This window comes from Haplochromis burtoni, unplaced genomic scaffold (genome assembly GCF_018398535.1).
Source record: "Haplochromis burtoni strain Fernald_Lab_line unplaced genomic scaffold, NCSU_Asbu1 Contig_400, whole genome shotgun sequence".
Taxonomy (NCBI): domain Eukaryota; kingdom Metazoa; phylum Chordata; class Actinopteri; order Cichliformes; family Cichlidae; genus Haplochromis; species Haplochromis burtoni.
The window spans coordinates 219,304-234,705 of record NW_024582761.1 but is presented as its reverse complement, the minus strand read 5'-3'; the positions used below and the strand labels follow the sequence as shown (position 1 = coordinate 234,705).

Sequence of the window (15,402 nt, the reverse complement as noted above, 5' to 3'; positions counted from 1 at the left end):
CAGACAGGAAGCGGAGTCGTATGTTTGTAGCTTCAAAACCATTAGAAACGTTGAAGCGTCGACGATCAGCGGTGCCTGATGCTCACGGCTCTCCTGAAGTGTGATTGGTCGCAAGCCTGCAGGCCTTCAGTCTGTGAGGGGCCCGCTGGTGGTTTTGGTAACGCGCTAACCTGAAGGTTTCACCTTGAAAATAAGCAGACGCCGCTTTAGCCGCTGTTTCACACGCGAGAGGCGCCTGTTTAACACTGAAGCAGATTTTACTGTGTGTGTGTGAAATCAGCAGATTAATCATCCTGATGTTCTCAGTAGTTGAATAATTTCAGTTTCTCATTTTGTTGTAAAGAAAAAGGAAAAATCGCATCAGGAAGCAGCAGGTTGACCTGTGGCTGAGCAGGCGTGTCATCCATCAGCCTGGTTCTGATTGGAGATTGGCAGCCCCTCCCCCACCTATTTAGTGCAGTGTGACTGCAAAGAAGCTTTTTAGGATCTCTGAGGGTCGACGAAGCAGCCCAAGTTTGTTTGTTTTTGGTCGTTTCACGAACTTTGCGATGTGAAGACTCGGCGGGAACCCACAGCTCGCGGTGCCTCGCTTCCTGGGCTCGCCGGGCGTCCTCGCCGGGCGTCCTCGCCGGGCCGGGCGTCCTCGCCGCTCCTGCGCCCTCCTGGTTTCTTTAAACTTTCTTGGAACCCCTGAAACCTCAGCTTGCGTCGCCGTGGAAACGCGGAGGGCGACTTGTATATCTGCATGTGTATATTTATTACCCCGCGGAGAGCGTTTGGGTCTGAATGCTGTGCAATGGTTGAGTTTGTCGAAGATGACGAAAACCTTTTGTGGTCGTTTTATTTAATTCATCTTTAGGAAGTGATTTTATTAGCAGGCTTTTATTTTGTTTTTGTTTGTTGTGATCGAATTAGATTTTTTGGGGGTTTTCTTTGTTTTTATGCGAGTCCGGAGACGAGAACGTTTACGTAACAACAACAACAACAACAACAACAACAACCCACCTGCACGTGTGCAGCTCTGTCTGACTTCAGTCACATGACCGGAACGCTGCTGCTGGTTGGTTTGTCCTGCAGAGGAATTCTGTGTGAAGACCTTTGACCTTAACCTGAAAGGCGTTTCCTTCCGCCTCACGCCCAACTTTTCCTCAGCACAGGCTCGGCTGTGTGACGACATTGTTCATCATGAAGCTTCTTTTTTGGCCTCCTTATAAATTACGAGCACGGACAGATTAGTGGCACCGGAGCGTCGTCAGGAGGTCGTGTGATTGGTTCGTTTCTTTGTTAGCGTTGAGCGCCGCAGACGTCTGCAGGTTGTTACAGTAAACTCAATAACGACTGTGGAAAACGGCCGTTTAGGGAACTTAAAGAAAACTCAAGGAAACAATTTTGTGTTCTTAAAAAAACGAAGTTTATTTTTGGCGGTGTGATCGTGAGGCTCGTCAGGAAAACCTGTCACTCGTCCAGAGACTCACACTTTAGTTTGTATTGACCAATCAGGTCCGAGCAGCCTCGGGTTGCTTGCAGGTAAACAAAGCGGCCATCATGTGATGTAAATACCATACAGCACGTTTCCTGCTGCAGATTGGGTCACAAATCCTATTTGTGTGAGTTTCTGTTAAAGGTCGATGATGGTCTCCTTCATGAATGGGTCGTTTCTCCAGCCTGCAGATGTTCAGCAGATGTTCGCAGCGACTAAAAGTGCAACTCTGACTTCAGAGAGACGCGCGGTCACTCGGCCGTGTTCCCTCCGGACTCGTCTCTTTCCTCGTTTCTGTCGTCGTGGTCGTAGAGGTCCTTCCAGCTTAGGCGACCCGTGTTTGGTCTTTCCCTCCCTGCACTGTTCTCAGATCAGCCGTCGGGTGAAGCGGAGCGAGGCGGCTGCTCTGCTGTAGAGATTAGACTCGTTTTTCTTCTATGAAAAGAAACTTGATGTGTTGATTATTCTAAATATGATGTTTTAAAAAGATGTTTTTGTTTTAGCAAAGTTTTTGTTTTTTTGACTTGTGTTCCCAACAAATACTTGAATTTCTTAAAAAAATGTTTAGAGTTAAAGTAGTGAATGACAGATACATAAATAAATGGACACTGGATAAAACTCTGGCTCGTGTTTCCTCTGCAGCTCATTTCAGCTGCGCTGCATCCACCGCATGATCTCATGTCGGCTTTCCTCGGTCATGTGACTGCTCCAAAAAATTAAAGAAACACTTTACAGCAGGGGGGGAACTCCAGGCCTGCAGGTCTTAGATCTCACCCTGGGTCAGCACACATGAATCACATGACTAGTTCATTGCCAGGCCTCTGGAGAACTTGGAGACATGTTGAGGACACGTGTAAAACCTGCAGGACACCGTCCCTCGGGCCCTGGCCTTCCCTTCCCCTGTTGTAATGTTTTGAGCAGTGTGTGTGTATAAATTCACAAAGTAGTCACGACCTGCTTCCTTTAGGTGGCGCCACAGAGGATCATCCACAAACCTCCCCTGAGGTCTCTTCATCCTTCACCCTCCCTCCTCTGCACACGCTCAGACTGTCCCAGCCTCCCTGACTGAGCTGTCCCTCTGATGGACTCATTTCTGGTCCTGTCCCTGCTGTCCAACCTCTTCAGCTCGGCCTCCTCCGTCTCTGAACCACCCCAGCAGGTCTTTAAACCCTCCCTTCCCTCCTGTCACAGATCAGCTCTCACTCGTCTCCACCTCTCTGGTGGCCGGTATTTAAACTCCTCCACCTTCCTCGCCTCCCTCTGATTCACACTCATTTATTCTGACCTGCTTCTACTCACTTTCTCCTCCTTTCACCTGCTCACATTAATCATTAATAATATAAGAATTCATCTGTTGAAGCCACAGAAGTCTGGCAGTAAAATAAATCCCCTCTCGTTTCTAGTTTCATGAACTTTACTCGGCGCCAGCTATAAACTCCTTAAACGTGCTCGGCCTGTTGTGCCCCAGTTATGGTTGAATAACTGAGGCTCGTATATCCATAATCATCACAAATCGACTAAAATAAGAAGCAAAAGTTAAACATTGTCAGTCTCTTATCTGCTCCTTCAGACAAATATGGGCTAACTCAGGGAAACAGACTTTGAACTTTAACCTTTAGGCCGATACCACAGACCTGAAAGCTCCGCCCTCTGCTTTACATCTACCTGCCCTGCACCGGTGTCTGAGTCATTCATGTAAAACTAAAGAGTTTGCATCAGAGTGTTAAAAATGACTAAATGCTTCATCATTCATTAAACGGTGATGACAGGAACGTGTTTGTATTTCCTGCTGGAGCTTCTACAGTCACAGCAGGCGGACGTCAGATTTGGCTTCAGTTTGTGTGTCAGCAGTGTTTTAATACTGCAGCACTGATGGTTTTTAATGAAGTCAGATCATATGAATACTCGTTCAGCTGCTGCTGTTTGATCTGCATCTGGTGTTTAAGAACTTCTCACATGAACATCACAAAATGAAGACGTGCACACTTTCATTTATAATAACTGACTTTATCTCCCTGTGAGTACACAACATGTAATTCAAGTGTGATTTCACTTTTTTCAGGCTAATGTCACATCGTTTTACTTCTAATGAATAGAAAACTGTATTTCTTCATTATTATCTATAAAACAAAGTGATGTCCAAGCTTGTAGTTCAGTTTTGATTAATGATGATGAAAGCATCACATTCAGAAAATCTAACTTCTATGGAGAACTCAAAGTCTCAAAATAAGAGAAGCAAACATTCAAATCCAAATTTATTTTTACTACAAAATGTGCAAAATAACTTAGTAATACTTTAATTCTTTTACATTTCCATCCAGAGGCGGGGGTCCGGTCTCCAGCCAACAACCGTTCACAGGCACCAGTTAACCTGACCCCACTAACTGCAGGTGACTGTGGGAGGAACCCACACACCCACGGTGGTGGGGGCAAACTCAGCCTTGACTTTTAATTTGAAATGTATTTTTATGTCCCTTGGTGCTCCTAGTTACGCTGAGCAGATTACGAGGACGTTCCTCGAGATGAGGGCCCGCCTGTGAATAAAGCGTTGCTCGTATTTCACACTGATTTGCAAATAATCAAATGACATGAATAACCTGGAGGGAACCTGCTTTCTGCTGACCCGGCCTGCAGATCCTCTCCCATCACCACACCTCTGACAGGTGGCAGCACGAGGCTCCTCCCCCAAACCACTCCTACCAACCCGTGCTCTCCTAACCTCCCACATCCACGGGAGCGGGAGAGTAAAGCCACACACACACGTGCACACTTCTGAGAAGTGTGTTGCCATGTGGGGCCTCGTGGCTGCCGGGTCCGTCTTCTTCCCAGGACTCTTCCTCCTGTCCAAACAGGCTCTCAAACAGCTGATGGGATGGAGCGAGGGGGACGCCGCTGTCGTGTCAACACGGTAGGAACACACACACACTTCACAGGACATCACACTTGTCTTTCTCTTAAACGCAGTTTGACTTACGGAGGATGACCTCCCCAGAAGTGAGTGAGTCCCACAGTCTTATCCTGGCCTCAGTTTGACCCGACAGTGTGTGAGCTGAAGCTGCTGCAGATGAACCAAGACTGTTTTTGTTTGCTGTCCCTCATCACTTTGTGTCTCTTTGTAGTTATTGTGTATCTGTAGTTGTATCTTTTGCACTGTTTGTAACTGGTTTAATGACTTTACGTGTCCATGTGAGTATTAGTTTTACTTTCCAACAATAAGGAAGCTGTCACCTCAAACAGCTCCTCGCTGGAACCTTTGCATGCTTTGAGACCTAAATGTGAAGCTTTTATTTTATTTAGTTCTTTTTTTGAAGATTTAGATGCATCACGCAAACATACGACACATGTCCAGTTAAAGTTCAGCTGTTTGTTTCTCTTGTTTCAGCTGCTTTGATTATTATCTTGCTTGTGTTCTCAGCCTGGTGTCATCCATCCAGTCCATCATGGCCTCCTCAGCCGGATGCATCATCATCGCGTCCTGCAGGGACGTCATCGAGGACCGGTGAGGACTCCTCTGGTTCTTATTGTCTCTTCATCATTTTACCTTCATACAATTAAACCTTCCCTCTTTGTGGTCCATTTATCAGCAGTGTCATTGTTATGTATTCTTTTCTCATCAAAATTTGCTCCCAGATTATTTTGAATTTAGACATTTTTGATTTTAACATTCAGCTGAATTCTCCCAAAGAAAATTATTATTTTATCGAGGAATAAAAAAAAATTAAAACCTTTTTTTCTGCTGCTGCATAGAAAAGGTAAAGCCCTCAGCCTCAGTGTGAGGATTCTGTATGAAGCAAAGCTCAGCCGATAATCTCATTAACAATCTGAGCCTAATGTGCAGCAGCAGCAGGGTTATTTCAGTCTGAGACTAATCCTGCACGCTGAGCATGATGGGAAATGAAACTCTGTCAAGGAGCAGAGGGACGACAGCAGAGCGCCGTGGTGGTCAGCTGGTTTCTCATTTCCCAGTCAAAGTGGAGCAAAGGTTTGAATCTGAGTCTGAGCTGCATTTGCTTATCAAATCACAACGCTCCACAAGCAGCAAGGAACTCTGGGAGTTCGTACACCTACAGCTCAGCAGGAAGTTCGGTTTAGAAAATACATTTTTACCTCAAAAATAGGAAAGAAGGAAGCGTTTCAGTGCTTTACCACAGTAAAAGTATCCTAAAAACCTCCAATACACTTCTGACAATTCAGCATTCAGGCTCCTGCCTGCACAGCTGAGCTTTTCATCCACTCACACGTATCAGGAGTATCAGGAGTATCAGGAGTATCAGGGTGATTTTGGAAAAGGTGCTGCTGGGTGTCCATGCAGGGTGGAGGTCGGAGTGGACGGATGGAGCCACATAATAAATGTTGTTCTCCTTGTTTCCATCACATCTCCTGTTGCTCCTGATGCTCATATTAAACATGACCATGAGCTCAGTGTATTGGAACAGTTGCTGTTGTAATGCAGTGTATCGCCACATGGCGGCGCCCCCATTTTGTTCTTCTTCACAGTCTCTCTGCGATGGATTCTTCTGTGTGTACGTGGGCTAGTGTGCTCTCAGGTATCGTGTGGTAGAGGTGGCACTTTTATTTTTGATACTTTAAGTAAATGAGTACTTCTGGAAAGTCAGAAGCCGTTGCTGATTCGCTCTCCACCTGCACACCTCCGCCCCTGGCTTCATCTCCACCGCACGTTACAGCATGCACAGTAATGACAAAAGCTCTTTTTTTTCTAACTGTTGGATCAGTGTGATGAAGCCTCACCCACATGCTGTGTATGAGGGGCAGCCAATCAAAAGACAGGTCTCTCACAGGGAGGAAAAACTAGTTTCAGGATGACCTGAGAGGCTCCAGTGTGAGACAAAGAAGGATTACTTTTAAATGTGATTCATGCAAAGCCGCTTTAGAAGACTCCAAGACAGAAAATCTAGAGTTGGAAATAAGAAGAGAAGGACAGCTGAACACACAGGTGCAGTTTGTTTTAGACTCTGGGAGTCTAATCAGATCTGATTGTTTTAATTATTCATCTGTGGACACCTGCTTAGAAGACGGAGGAAAAGGTGCCCAAAGAGGCTCAGACATTTTATGTCTGAACTGCAGCTTCTTCTACTTGCATTTCAGTGTGACAGCGCCTACTAGTGGATGCCCATGCTTACTGCAGTAAAGGAAGTCGGGTGACAAAGTGTTGGAGCCATGAAGTGAGTGCAGGGAGGAGGCCCGGGTGGATGTATGGGTCAGATAACGTTAAACTGGAGCACAGGGCGGTGTCTTGGATGTTTCTGGCCTAAATGAACCTGGTGTCTTAAATCTGAGATCAAAGTAATGATGCTGCTTCAGCCTCTCTCCATCTCCTCTCTGCTCAGACATTGGCTGACTGATGCCTACATCTTATTTGCCACACCTTACTTTGCCTACGACATCTACGCCATGTTTCTGTGTTACCGGCACAAGCTGCAGGTCAAAGGTCACGAGGAGGCGGGCCAAAGCGTTGGGTTGATGGGAGCCACTGTGATTGGTTACCTGCGCAGGGAGTTCCTCATGGTGCTGCACCACATCTTCATGGTGACCTTCTGCTTCCCCGCCTCTCTGGTAACTATGACAACAGCAAACATTGACAGTGACACATCCACCCTGATCATAGACTGTACACAAAGATGGACACCTTTGCATTTGTTCTCTGGGCGACTCATGAATAGAAGTCTATGAGAAAATTAACCTTCAGCTCATCTGTCTGAGCTTAGTGAACACTTTCCTGATGAACTGATGGTGGCAGTCGCTGGTTTCAGGTCTTACTGAATAAAACATGGAGTCATTTTGGAGGTAAAACCCCCAGGAAGTAGGACTCAGCTTGTTGAGGTTCAAACAAACTCTGAAGTGCCAAAAGCTGCAGTTCCTCTGACATCCACTGGAGGTCCCAGCGAGTGGCAATGAGTGCTACGAAAAACTTTAGTCTCAACAGATCATTTGCTCCTTTATAAAAACTGTTTAAAACGTATTAAGGCTTAAAGTTTAGGGGCGTGGCCTCTTTGGCTGTATCTGCAGCTAACTGAAGTCCCTGAACTGGACCTCTAGACCATGTTTAAGCTGTTGGGGCCTTTGGGAGCATTTTTAATGATCTGACTGAGAATACGTCTGCTGTGAGGCTGCTGTACTAACAGACCGTCTGAGGCTGAGCTCCAGTTTAGGTGGAATTCTAAGATTTTATTCGGATGTAACTTGACTGTTATTGGCAAATATCTGTGTGATGCTCCCATACAGTTTATGATAACCAAGCTAGCTAGAATTAGCTGCTAACTTAGCGCTCTTGAGACCCTGTGGTCCAAATGTGATCACCTCCAAAATGCTAACACTGTGGGGTTTCCAGTGTGAGGGTGACATCATGGTGGCTACATCCATCGTCTTTGTACAGTCTGTTATTATAGTAAAACATGTGTACATTAAATTACAATTTCTCCTTCCTGTGTGTGTGTCAGCTGTGGAGGCAGGGTAAAGGTGATTACTTCCAGGGCGTCTTGTTTCTGGCTGAGCTCAGCACCCCGTCTGTCTCTCTGGGGAAAGTCCTGATCCAGGTAATCCGCCTCCCTCCAACCTTTTACTTGTGTGTGTCTGTGCATGTTTAGACATCTTTGTGAGTTGTCTACTATACTTATGGGGACCAAAACCAGCTCCCACGAGTTTGAAGACATTTTTGATGCTCAAAATGTGGTTTTAGTGTCAGGGTTACAGTTAGTTATGGTTAGGCTTTCATCTCTGATGGTTAGAGTCCACGGCTAGTCAGTGAAATGTCCTCACTAAGATATGAGATTAGATAGAACTTTATTAATCCCTCGGGTGGGTTCCTCCAGGAAATTAAGTCAATGAATGAAATTGGCGAATGGTGGCTCGTGTTTGAGTGATCAGCAGCCATCATCGTGCTGCACTGGCTGCTTGAGCATTTCTTTAGTTTAGTCACTTGTATATCATTTGTTCTCAGCACTTTTCGGTGTCCTTCCATTCTCCTTCTTTCTGTCGTCTCTCTACCTCCACGCTGGACTCTCCATCCACCCATTCTCGTCCGCTTGTCGTTCTCAGGGCCGCGGGGGGGCTGAGCCTATCCCAGCTGTTTGTAGAGGCAGGGTACACCCTGGACAGGTCGCCAGTCTACACTGGACTATTCGTTTCAATTTCATTTCATTTATATAGCACCAAGTCACAACAGCAGCCGTCTCAGGGGGCTTTAGGGTAAAGCCCCAACAATCATATGACCCCTATGAGCAAGCGCTTGGAAACACTCTCTTTCAACAGGAAGAAACCTGCGGCAGAACCAGGCTGGTTTTTTATTCATTAAATAATTAACTCATTGATTCATTAATCTACGTTTTAGTTAAATGACAGACTTTTACAAATCCTCACTCAGTCAGTGTGTCGGGTTATAACTGGGGGCGTTGCTGTGATGGCGCCTCGTCCTCACCCTGACAGTCTGACCATGAACCCCGTTTGCTTCCTTCACATTTGGAGCGCTGAGCAAACTATTTGTTTTCTAAGTATAGAAGTTCAAGGATGAGGATGTTTTATATTTCTCTCTGTTCTGCAGCACGGCTATTAAAATCATGAGCATGTGTAGTGTATCGTCTCCCTGACCCACTTCAGAAACACATTTGAGTTTATTCTGGATTATATAATCTCTGTCCTGGCACCAAATGTGTAATAATCTAAACACTAAATTGATCCACTGCTTTTTTAAATGCATATGCCTCCTTCCACCGTCTCCCTCAGCAGCATGAGTCTGCTGATGTTTAGACTGATTCTGGGGAAACCTGAGGGGGACTATAATCTATAATCTCCATAATTTCTAACATCAGGAAAAGCTGAGCACTGTGCTTTCTCTGCACATGCTCATTGGGACTCTCTCCACGCTTGTGGAGCAGATAATTTAAAATTGATTTGGGATAAAATAGTCTCTTCTTTTCTTTTTTAAACTAAAGCATTTTTATTCTGTCGTCTACACTTTAACCTCCTAGGACCACATATGTGGGCGTCACATTTTGGGTTATTTAGACCAAAATACAGAATTTGTCTCTACAAGGGCCCGATGTCCACCTGTGAGGACAGCATACTGCCACCGCTCTATCGAAATTTAAAACAAACCTCCTCATACATGGATCCCAGTTTTCTCAGAAACAAAAATCAGGTAAAAAAAATAAAATCTGGTCATTCTTTGTTTTTACATCATCAGGTCCCAATCAGCCCAAATATCACAGAGAAATTACAAAAGCATGCCATGAAAGAGTTCAGGGGGTTAAATAACTGCAGCTTTAAACTGGAACCGTTTTCATTTTTCGATATAAAATGTAAATACTGTCGTTTCCAGCTGCTGTTGGCAAACCAACATGTTCTAATAACGTGCTGGACAACACATCACGTCCCAGCGAGACACACTGGTCAGTTTTTTCACCGTGAAAATACACAAAACACACTGCAGTTACTCACACAGCGCTCTTGTCTTTCTTTCTATTTTACAGATTTCTAATCGTTTGTGTTCTATCACCTGTGCAAATAGACTTTAAAAAGCTCACATTTAATAAAGTACACTGGTTTAATGAAAGCTCTGACTTCTAAAATCATTTCAAGCACATACAGAATGTTAAGTATTAGATCAGCAGTTACATAATTAACTCTGACTGAAACATTTCCACCTCTAATCAGAACCAACGTTTGACGTCTCCTGTCATTATTTGTTAAAGTGAATTATTTGTTTTCTGTCTCGTTTCTCTTCATGACGATGATGATGATGATGATGACGATGATGATGACGATGACGATGTCTTCAGTATAAGAAGCAGCACACGCTGCTGCACAAAGTGAACGGCGTCGTCATGCTGCTCACCTTCTTCGGTTGTCGGGTCTTACTCTTTCCCTACCTGTACTACGCCTACGGCAGGTAAGCCACGCCCACCTCTGCTTTTGTAATAATGATCAAAAACAACAGTGATTGTCTGCAAACACAAAAGCCCCCAAAATGAATCAATATTTGTTTAATGATTTTCCTCTTTGTCTTCTAAAACAACACAAACAAACAAACAAAAATATTTCTTGGCCATTTACTGATTTATTGCGGAAAAGATGACCCAGCATTACAGATCTATAAGGATTTATATCTCATTTAGTTATCAGTTAATTTAAAGGTGGACGTGGTTTGTGTGTGTCTCAGTGTTCAGTGAAAAACAGGTTTCACATAAAAACTGACGTTAAACAGCAACACGACCCACGTTTAGGAAGCAAACGTGGGTCGTGTTGCTGTTTAACGTCAGAGGCTGAGCTGAGCGTGACTTTCTTTTACTTTGTGTTATAAAACCAAACTATGTAGCAAATCAAATGAAATGAGTTCGACTTCATTTTAAGATATTTGTAAAATTCAACATAATCAAATAAAAAATGAGCCCGTTTACTCTGAGCTGAGGGCGCGTGAGCCGAACACGTCACACTGATCTCACACAGCAAGTACAGTTATAGTGTTCGACGTCGGGCCCAAAGGACACGTAGTTCAGTGCAAGTACGTAAAAACTTGTAGCCACAACATCCGCAGCGTGACGGTGAAAGAAGATTCTGATCTTTCATCTTTGTGAGCGAGAATCTTCTGACTCCTCAGAAACATCCAGAACGCTGTGTGACTGTGAGTCAGACAAACTGACGATTCTTCTGTCGTGAGAAGTTAAGATTTACACTTTTTAGCTGCTTTTTTCTCTGAAGGTTAAAAATATCAGAGTACTTATTTTATTTTTCTTTAAATGTCTAACTTATATTTCAGTTTGGCTCACCCCAAAAACCAATAATATCTGTTTTCTATCCAGTTATAAATCTTATAAATGATCAAATCTTCCAAATAACTTTGAAATGTACAGATTATATTTTTATGTAAAACTTTTTTCTGCTTGTCTTCGACTCGTTTGACTTTATGTAGAAAACGTAAACATGTTTTAAGATGACTCGTTGTCACACTGCAGAGAAACTGAACTCTACTTCATTGACTAATCGCTGTCGTGTAATTATTCTTGTATTAAAATCTTTGGGTTTGAACTGACTTCGAGTTGTTCATGAATGTCTGAGCCACATCTCATCGCAGCTTTGCATGATTCAGAGTTCAGACTAACTTTTGGAAGCCAGCAGAGGGGCCTCAGAGAAATAAGGCCGCTGCTATAAAACTCCATGATGACCTGACACAACCAGAAACATTCAAAATAGTTCTTGATGCTTTACAATTTTAAGTATTCGTCTTCGACACGAGGGAATGTTTGATAAAAAAAAGTATTAAAATGTCAGTGTAACTTTGATCACAGCGCCCCCTGCCTTGTGTTTCAGGTATGCATCGATGCCGATGTACCGGGTGCCCCTGGTGGCCCCATGGCAGTGTAACCTGGGGACGGCCCTGCTCTGGCCTCTTCAGCTTTACTGGTTCACGCTGATCTGCAGAGGAGCTCTGCGCCTGTTCACCGAACGCTCAAATTCACCACCTGCGATTCTTAAAGCCGACGGCAATGTGGGCCCAGCTAACAGCTGCACAACCAATCAGACAGCTGGTGGAGGAAGAGGAGAGTAATGTAATCCGATCAGTGACGTCTGCCTTCAGAGCCAATCAGATTACCAGGGGGGCGGTGACTGTTACAAACAGATGAGTGTTTCTTCTCGTTTATGGTAAAAGTTCCAAGGAGTGAACGTAGTGACAGAAAAGCTTACAGACGCAGATCCATTATTAAATGGAAAAAGGAGGAAATGAACATTAGAAGTGTCAACAAGTTTAATCAGAAGGGAGACGACGGCTGTTTGTAGTAAAACCACACAAGAAGAATCAGGATTTACCGATCACACTGACGTTTACGAGATCATACGAGGAGCAAACCTGTACCCGACCTGTAAGGACAAAAGATCAAACTATATATAAAAAGGTAGAAATGGTTTGTGTGAAGATGATGATAATCGGTTTAAAGGGAACAGAGAAATCATCCTCTAGGATTAGCTTCATTTTAAGGAGTCCCACAGGGATCAGCATCAGGCCCCCTGTTATTCACTCTGCACATGAACATTGATCATGTCAGGATCCAATCTGCTTCACCAGATTTTCTAACCACTGATTAAGAATATATTAAGGAATCAAAGTATTACATATTTATCAAACAGGTTATTGATCATTATTTTGGGGGACTATTAAATAGCATATTTGTAGGTGCAGAGGAGTTAGACATTCAGCCTGTGGTCACACTGTGAGCTACACTGGCCCTCCGTATATTCGTTAAGTCAAGTTCATTGAAGTTTGTAGTGGTTCTATAATAGGTGCCTTAGTTTTTCCACTGTTTCCAACAGTAAATATTGTCCAGCTTCATTCTGCAAAGTCAGTTTTGAAGCTGATGATAGCTCTTCCTTTCCCCCCACGAGCACCACAGAGCCTGCGTCGATATCCAACATCAAAGCTATTCAAGTGTTTACAGTCGCCCTCACCTCTGTGTCACTTTTAGCTGAAGAAAGGACTTCCTGCTCCTGCGTACAACATCATCTGCACTGTTTATGCTGACAATACCATCTTGAGGATTCACGACTTCATTAGCATTTTGACCAGTGTGTGTTTAACAGTGCCGAGGCCTTTTAATAAACAACAACAACCACAGGCCTGCATGTTTGTTTGTTTTCTGATCCACTCACGTGACTCAGTTTCACGTCGGCTCGTTTGAATCTTGTGTCTGATTTTTTTGCAGCATATAGTTTGTTCTCATGTCTTTCTACAAAATACATGTTGATCAAAGATCTTCCTGAATTAATAAATTTGACTTAAAACTGAATATTTGACATGAATTTTCTGCACTGATCATCTCTTTATGAAGCACCAAGAATGACATTTACCCATGTTTCATTGTTATTTAGTTTCCAGGTATTTCTCAGGGACAACAGTTAACTCCCCCCCCCCCCCCCCCCCCCCCCCCCCCCACAAAATATGGCTTCTGATTTAATATCGTGTCAAATAAAAACTTTGTAAAGTCGCAGTTGAAGTTACCTGTACAGTTGTCAGTTTTGTGCTTCAGATCTTCAGGAAGTTTGGGAAATTATAGTTTTCTGTTTCAATTTTAAAAGTTTAATGCGTAATCATAAAGCAAAGCACATCTCAGGTTTTTTTAATCACAAATGAAAGATAAAAAATAATAATAATAATAATAATAATAATAATAATAATAATATATAAAATGAAATTGGAATTACTCGTCTTTATTTCTGAGTCAGTTTTGTTTAATACATCCTGATAAAAGTCTCGTAGTTATGTCATCATCAGCAGTTTGCGTCTCTGTGCTTATTCTGGTCTTTTCTAGCAGGCCTGGACGTCTTTGTCGTCTTTGGACAATTCACGTCTTCTCAGTTTGTCTCTTGTCTTCTTGAGTCTTGGTTGTTTGCATTTCACTAGGATGTGTTTGTGCGTCTTCAGTTGTTTTGTCTTTCTTTGCAGCTGTTTGCTGTTATTTTTCATCTTCTCATGATCATTTTTGCAGCTTCATCTCGTCTCTGATGTAAGTTTGTATCTATTTCTTGTCGTTTGTGTCTTTTATTTTTTTCAGGCCTTCAGCCTGTTTTTCACTCGTTCATTTGGAGCTTCGTTGTAGTTGTTTGGTTTGTCACTTTAATTGTTTCACATCCTCTGAAGTTTCCTTTGTGGCAGATTTTTCTCCTCGTGATCTTTTTGATTCTCTCGTCATCTTTTACTGCTTTTGTATTTGTTTTGTTGCTTCTTGGTGTTGTTACTTTAGCTTGGAGCATTCGCTTTCTGCTGCTTCTCTCAAATCCTGGCAGATGAAGTAGAAACATGTTCTTAGACAAACTAACTGTACTTCGTTTTCTTTTTAACTTAAGAGCAGCAGTCCTGTTCATGACGCCCCGTTTACTTGACGTGGACTCAAACCTGCGTGTGAAGGCTTTGCTTGACATAAGCTTCCCTGGATGCAGCCTTGGTGAGCGCTCACACACAGGAATCACTGTAACGCAGCCTCCTTCGTGTTACAAATGTAAACATTTCAGCTCGCAGCTTGAGCTTCAAACACCGTTAAAGTAAAATGACTCATTAGGCAGAGTGGATTATTATTGGATCATATTTACTGATTAATCAGTGGATTTCACTCTAATGGTCTGGGTGAGTCGTGCACCACTCGGAGAATCATTCAGCTTCATAAGAAATAAAGTGGTGTGGAGTACAAGTCACATATTTAAATGCAGAAATACCGTTGAGTAGAATCAGAGCATAACATAATACTTCAATAAAGTCTATTAAACTCGAGTAAATGTACTCAGTTACACTCCACCACTGCTCTGAGATTATCGGGACTAACGGCTTCGCTAATCTGGGGCCTCGGTTCATGCGTGATGTGGAAACTTCAGCTTTAGTCAGACTGATGTGAGGATGCAGGTTCGACCGAAGGAGCAGGAAGTGACGAAATACAACATGTCACATGACCAGACTCACGGGAGCATCAGTCGCTCCACGGTCGGAGGAGACATGAGCTCACAGGACAAAGACACATCACAGTGGGGCAGGTGGGTGCAATGACATTTACAGACAGCAGGTGGCAGCGTTCAGCAGCTTCACGTGACATCATCAGCCCCTCTGCATTTCCTGTCCGCGCAAATTTAACAGCCAGCCCCCTGGTCAGTAAATCTCAGCGCGTGAACGACCGCAGAAACCATCAGACGTCAGCACGCGGGAGGTTGTTGATGACGACAACAATCACAGCGTCAACGCACATTAAAGTGGGACACACACTGACAGACACGGCCCACTCACGCTGACCTCTGAAGCTTCAGGTAAACATACAAACAGGAGTTCGAGTTACACGCGCAGTTTCTTGAGCCTCCACATTACAGTTTTTTCTGATTGCTTAAGCACATTTTTTGTAACTATTGGCTAATTTTGCAAAACTCTTCACACA

At 43.6% G+C, this 15,402-nt stretch overlaps 1 protein-coding gene across 1 annotated transcript; it reads left to right on the top strand.

The window, feature by feature from the left end:
* Positions 1-2,211: 2,211 nt before the first annotated feature.
* Positions 2,212-13,330, top strand: tlcd3b (TLC domain containing 3B). Its single transcript, XM_005948002.3, has 6 exons — positions 2,212-4,388; positions 4,896-4,979; positions 6,829-7,054; positions 7,939-8,034; positions 10,276-10,385; positions 11,804-13,330. The coding sequence occupies exons 1-6, from the start codon at positions 4,270-4,272 to the stop codon at positions 12,039-12,041; spliced, it is 873 nt and encodes a 290-aa protein (XP_005948064.1). The 5' UTR covers positions 2,212-4,269; the 3' UTR covers positions 12,042-13,330.
* The last annotated feature ends 2,072 nt before the right edge of the window (positions 13,331-15,402 follow it).

What these genes read in the sequence shown, in the direction of transcription:
- tlcd3b (XM_005948002.3), top strand. Translation starts at nt 4,270, where the DNA reads ATGTGGGGCCTCGTGGCTGCCGGGTCCGTCTTCTTCCCAGGACTCTTC. An exon ending in TGGGGAAAGTCCTGATCCAG is followed by an intron (nt 8,035 to 10,275) that starts GTAATCCGCCTC and finishes CGATGTCTTCAG; the next exon opens with TATAAGAAGCAGCACACGCT. An exon ending in CTGTACTACGCCTACGGCAG is followed by an intron (nt 10,386 to 11,803) that starts GTAAGCCACGCC and finishes CTTGTGTTTCAG; the next exon opens with GTATGCATCGATGCCGATGT.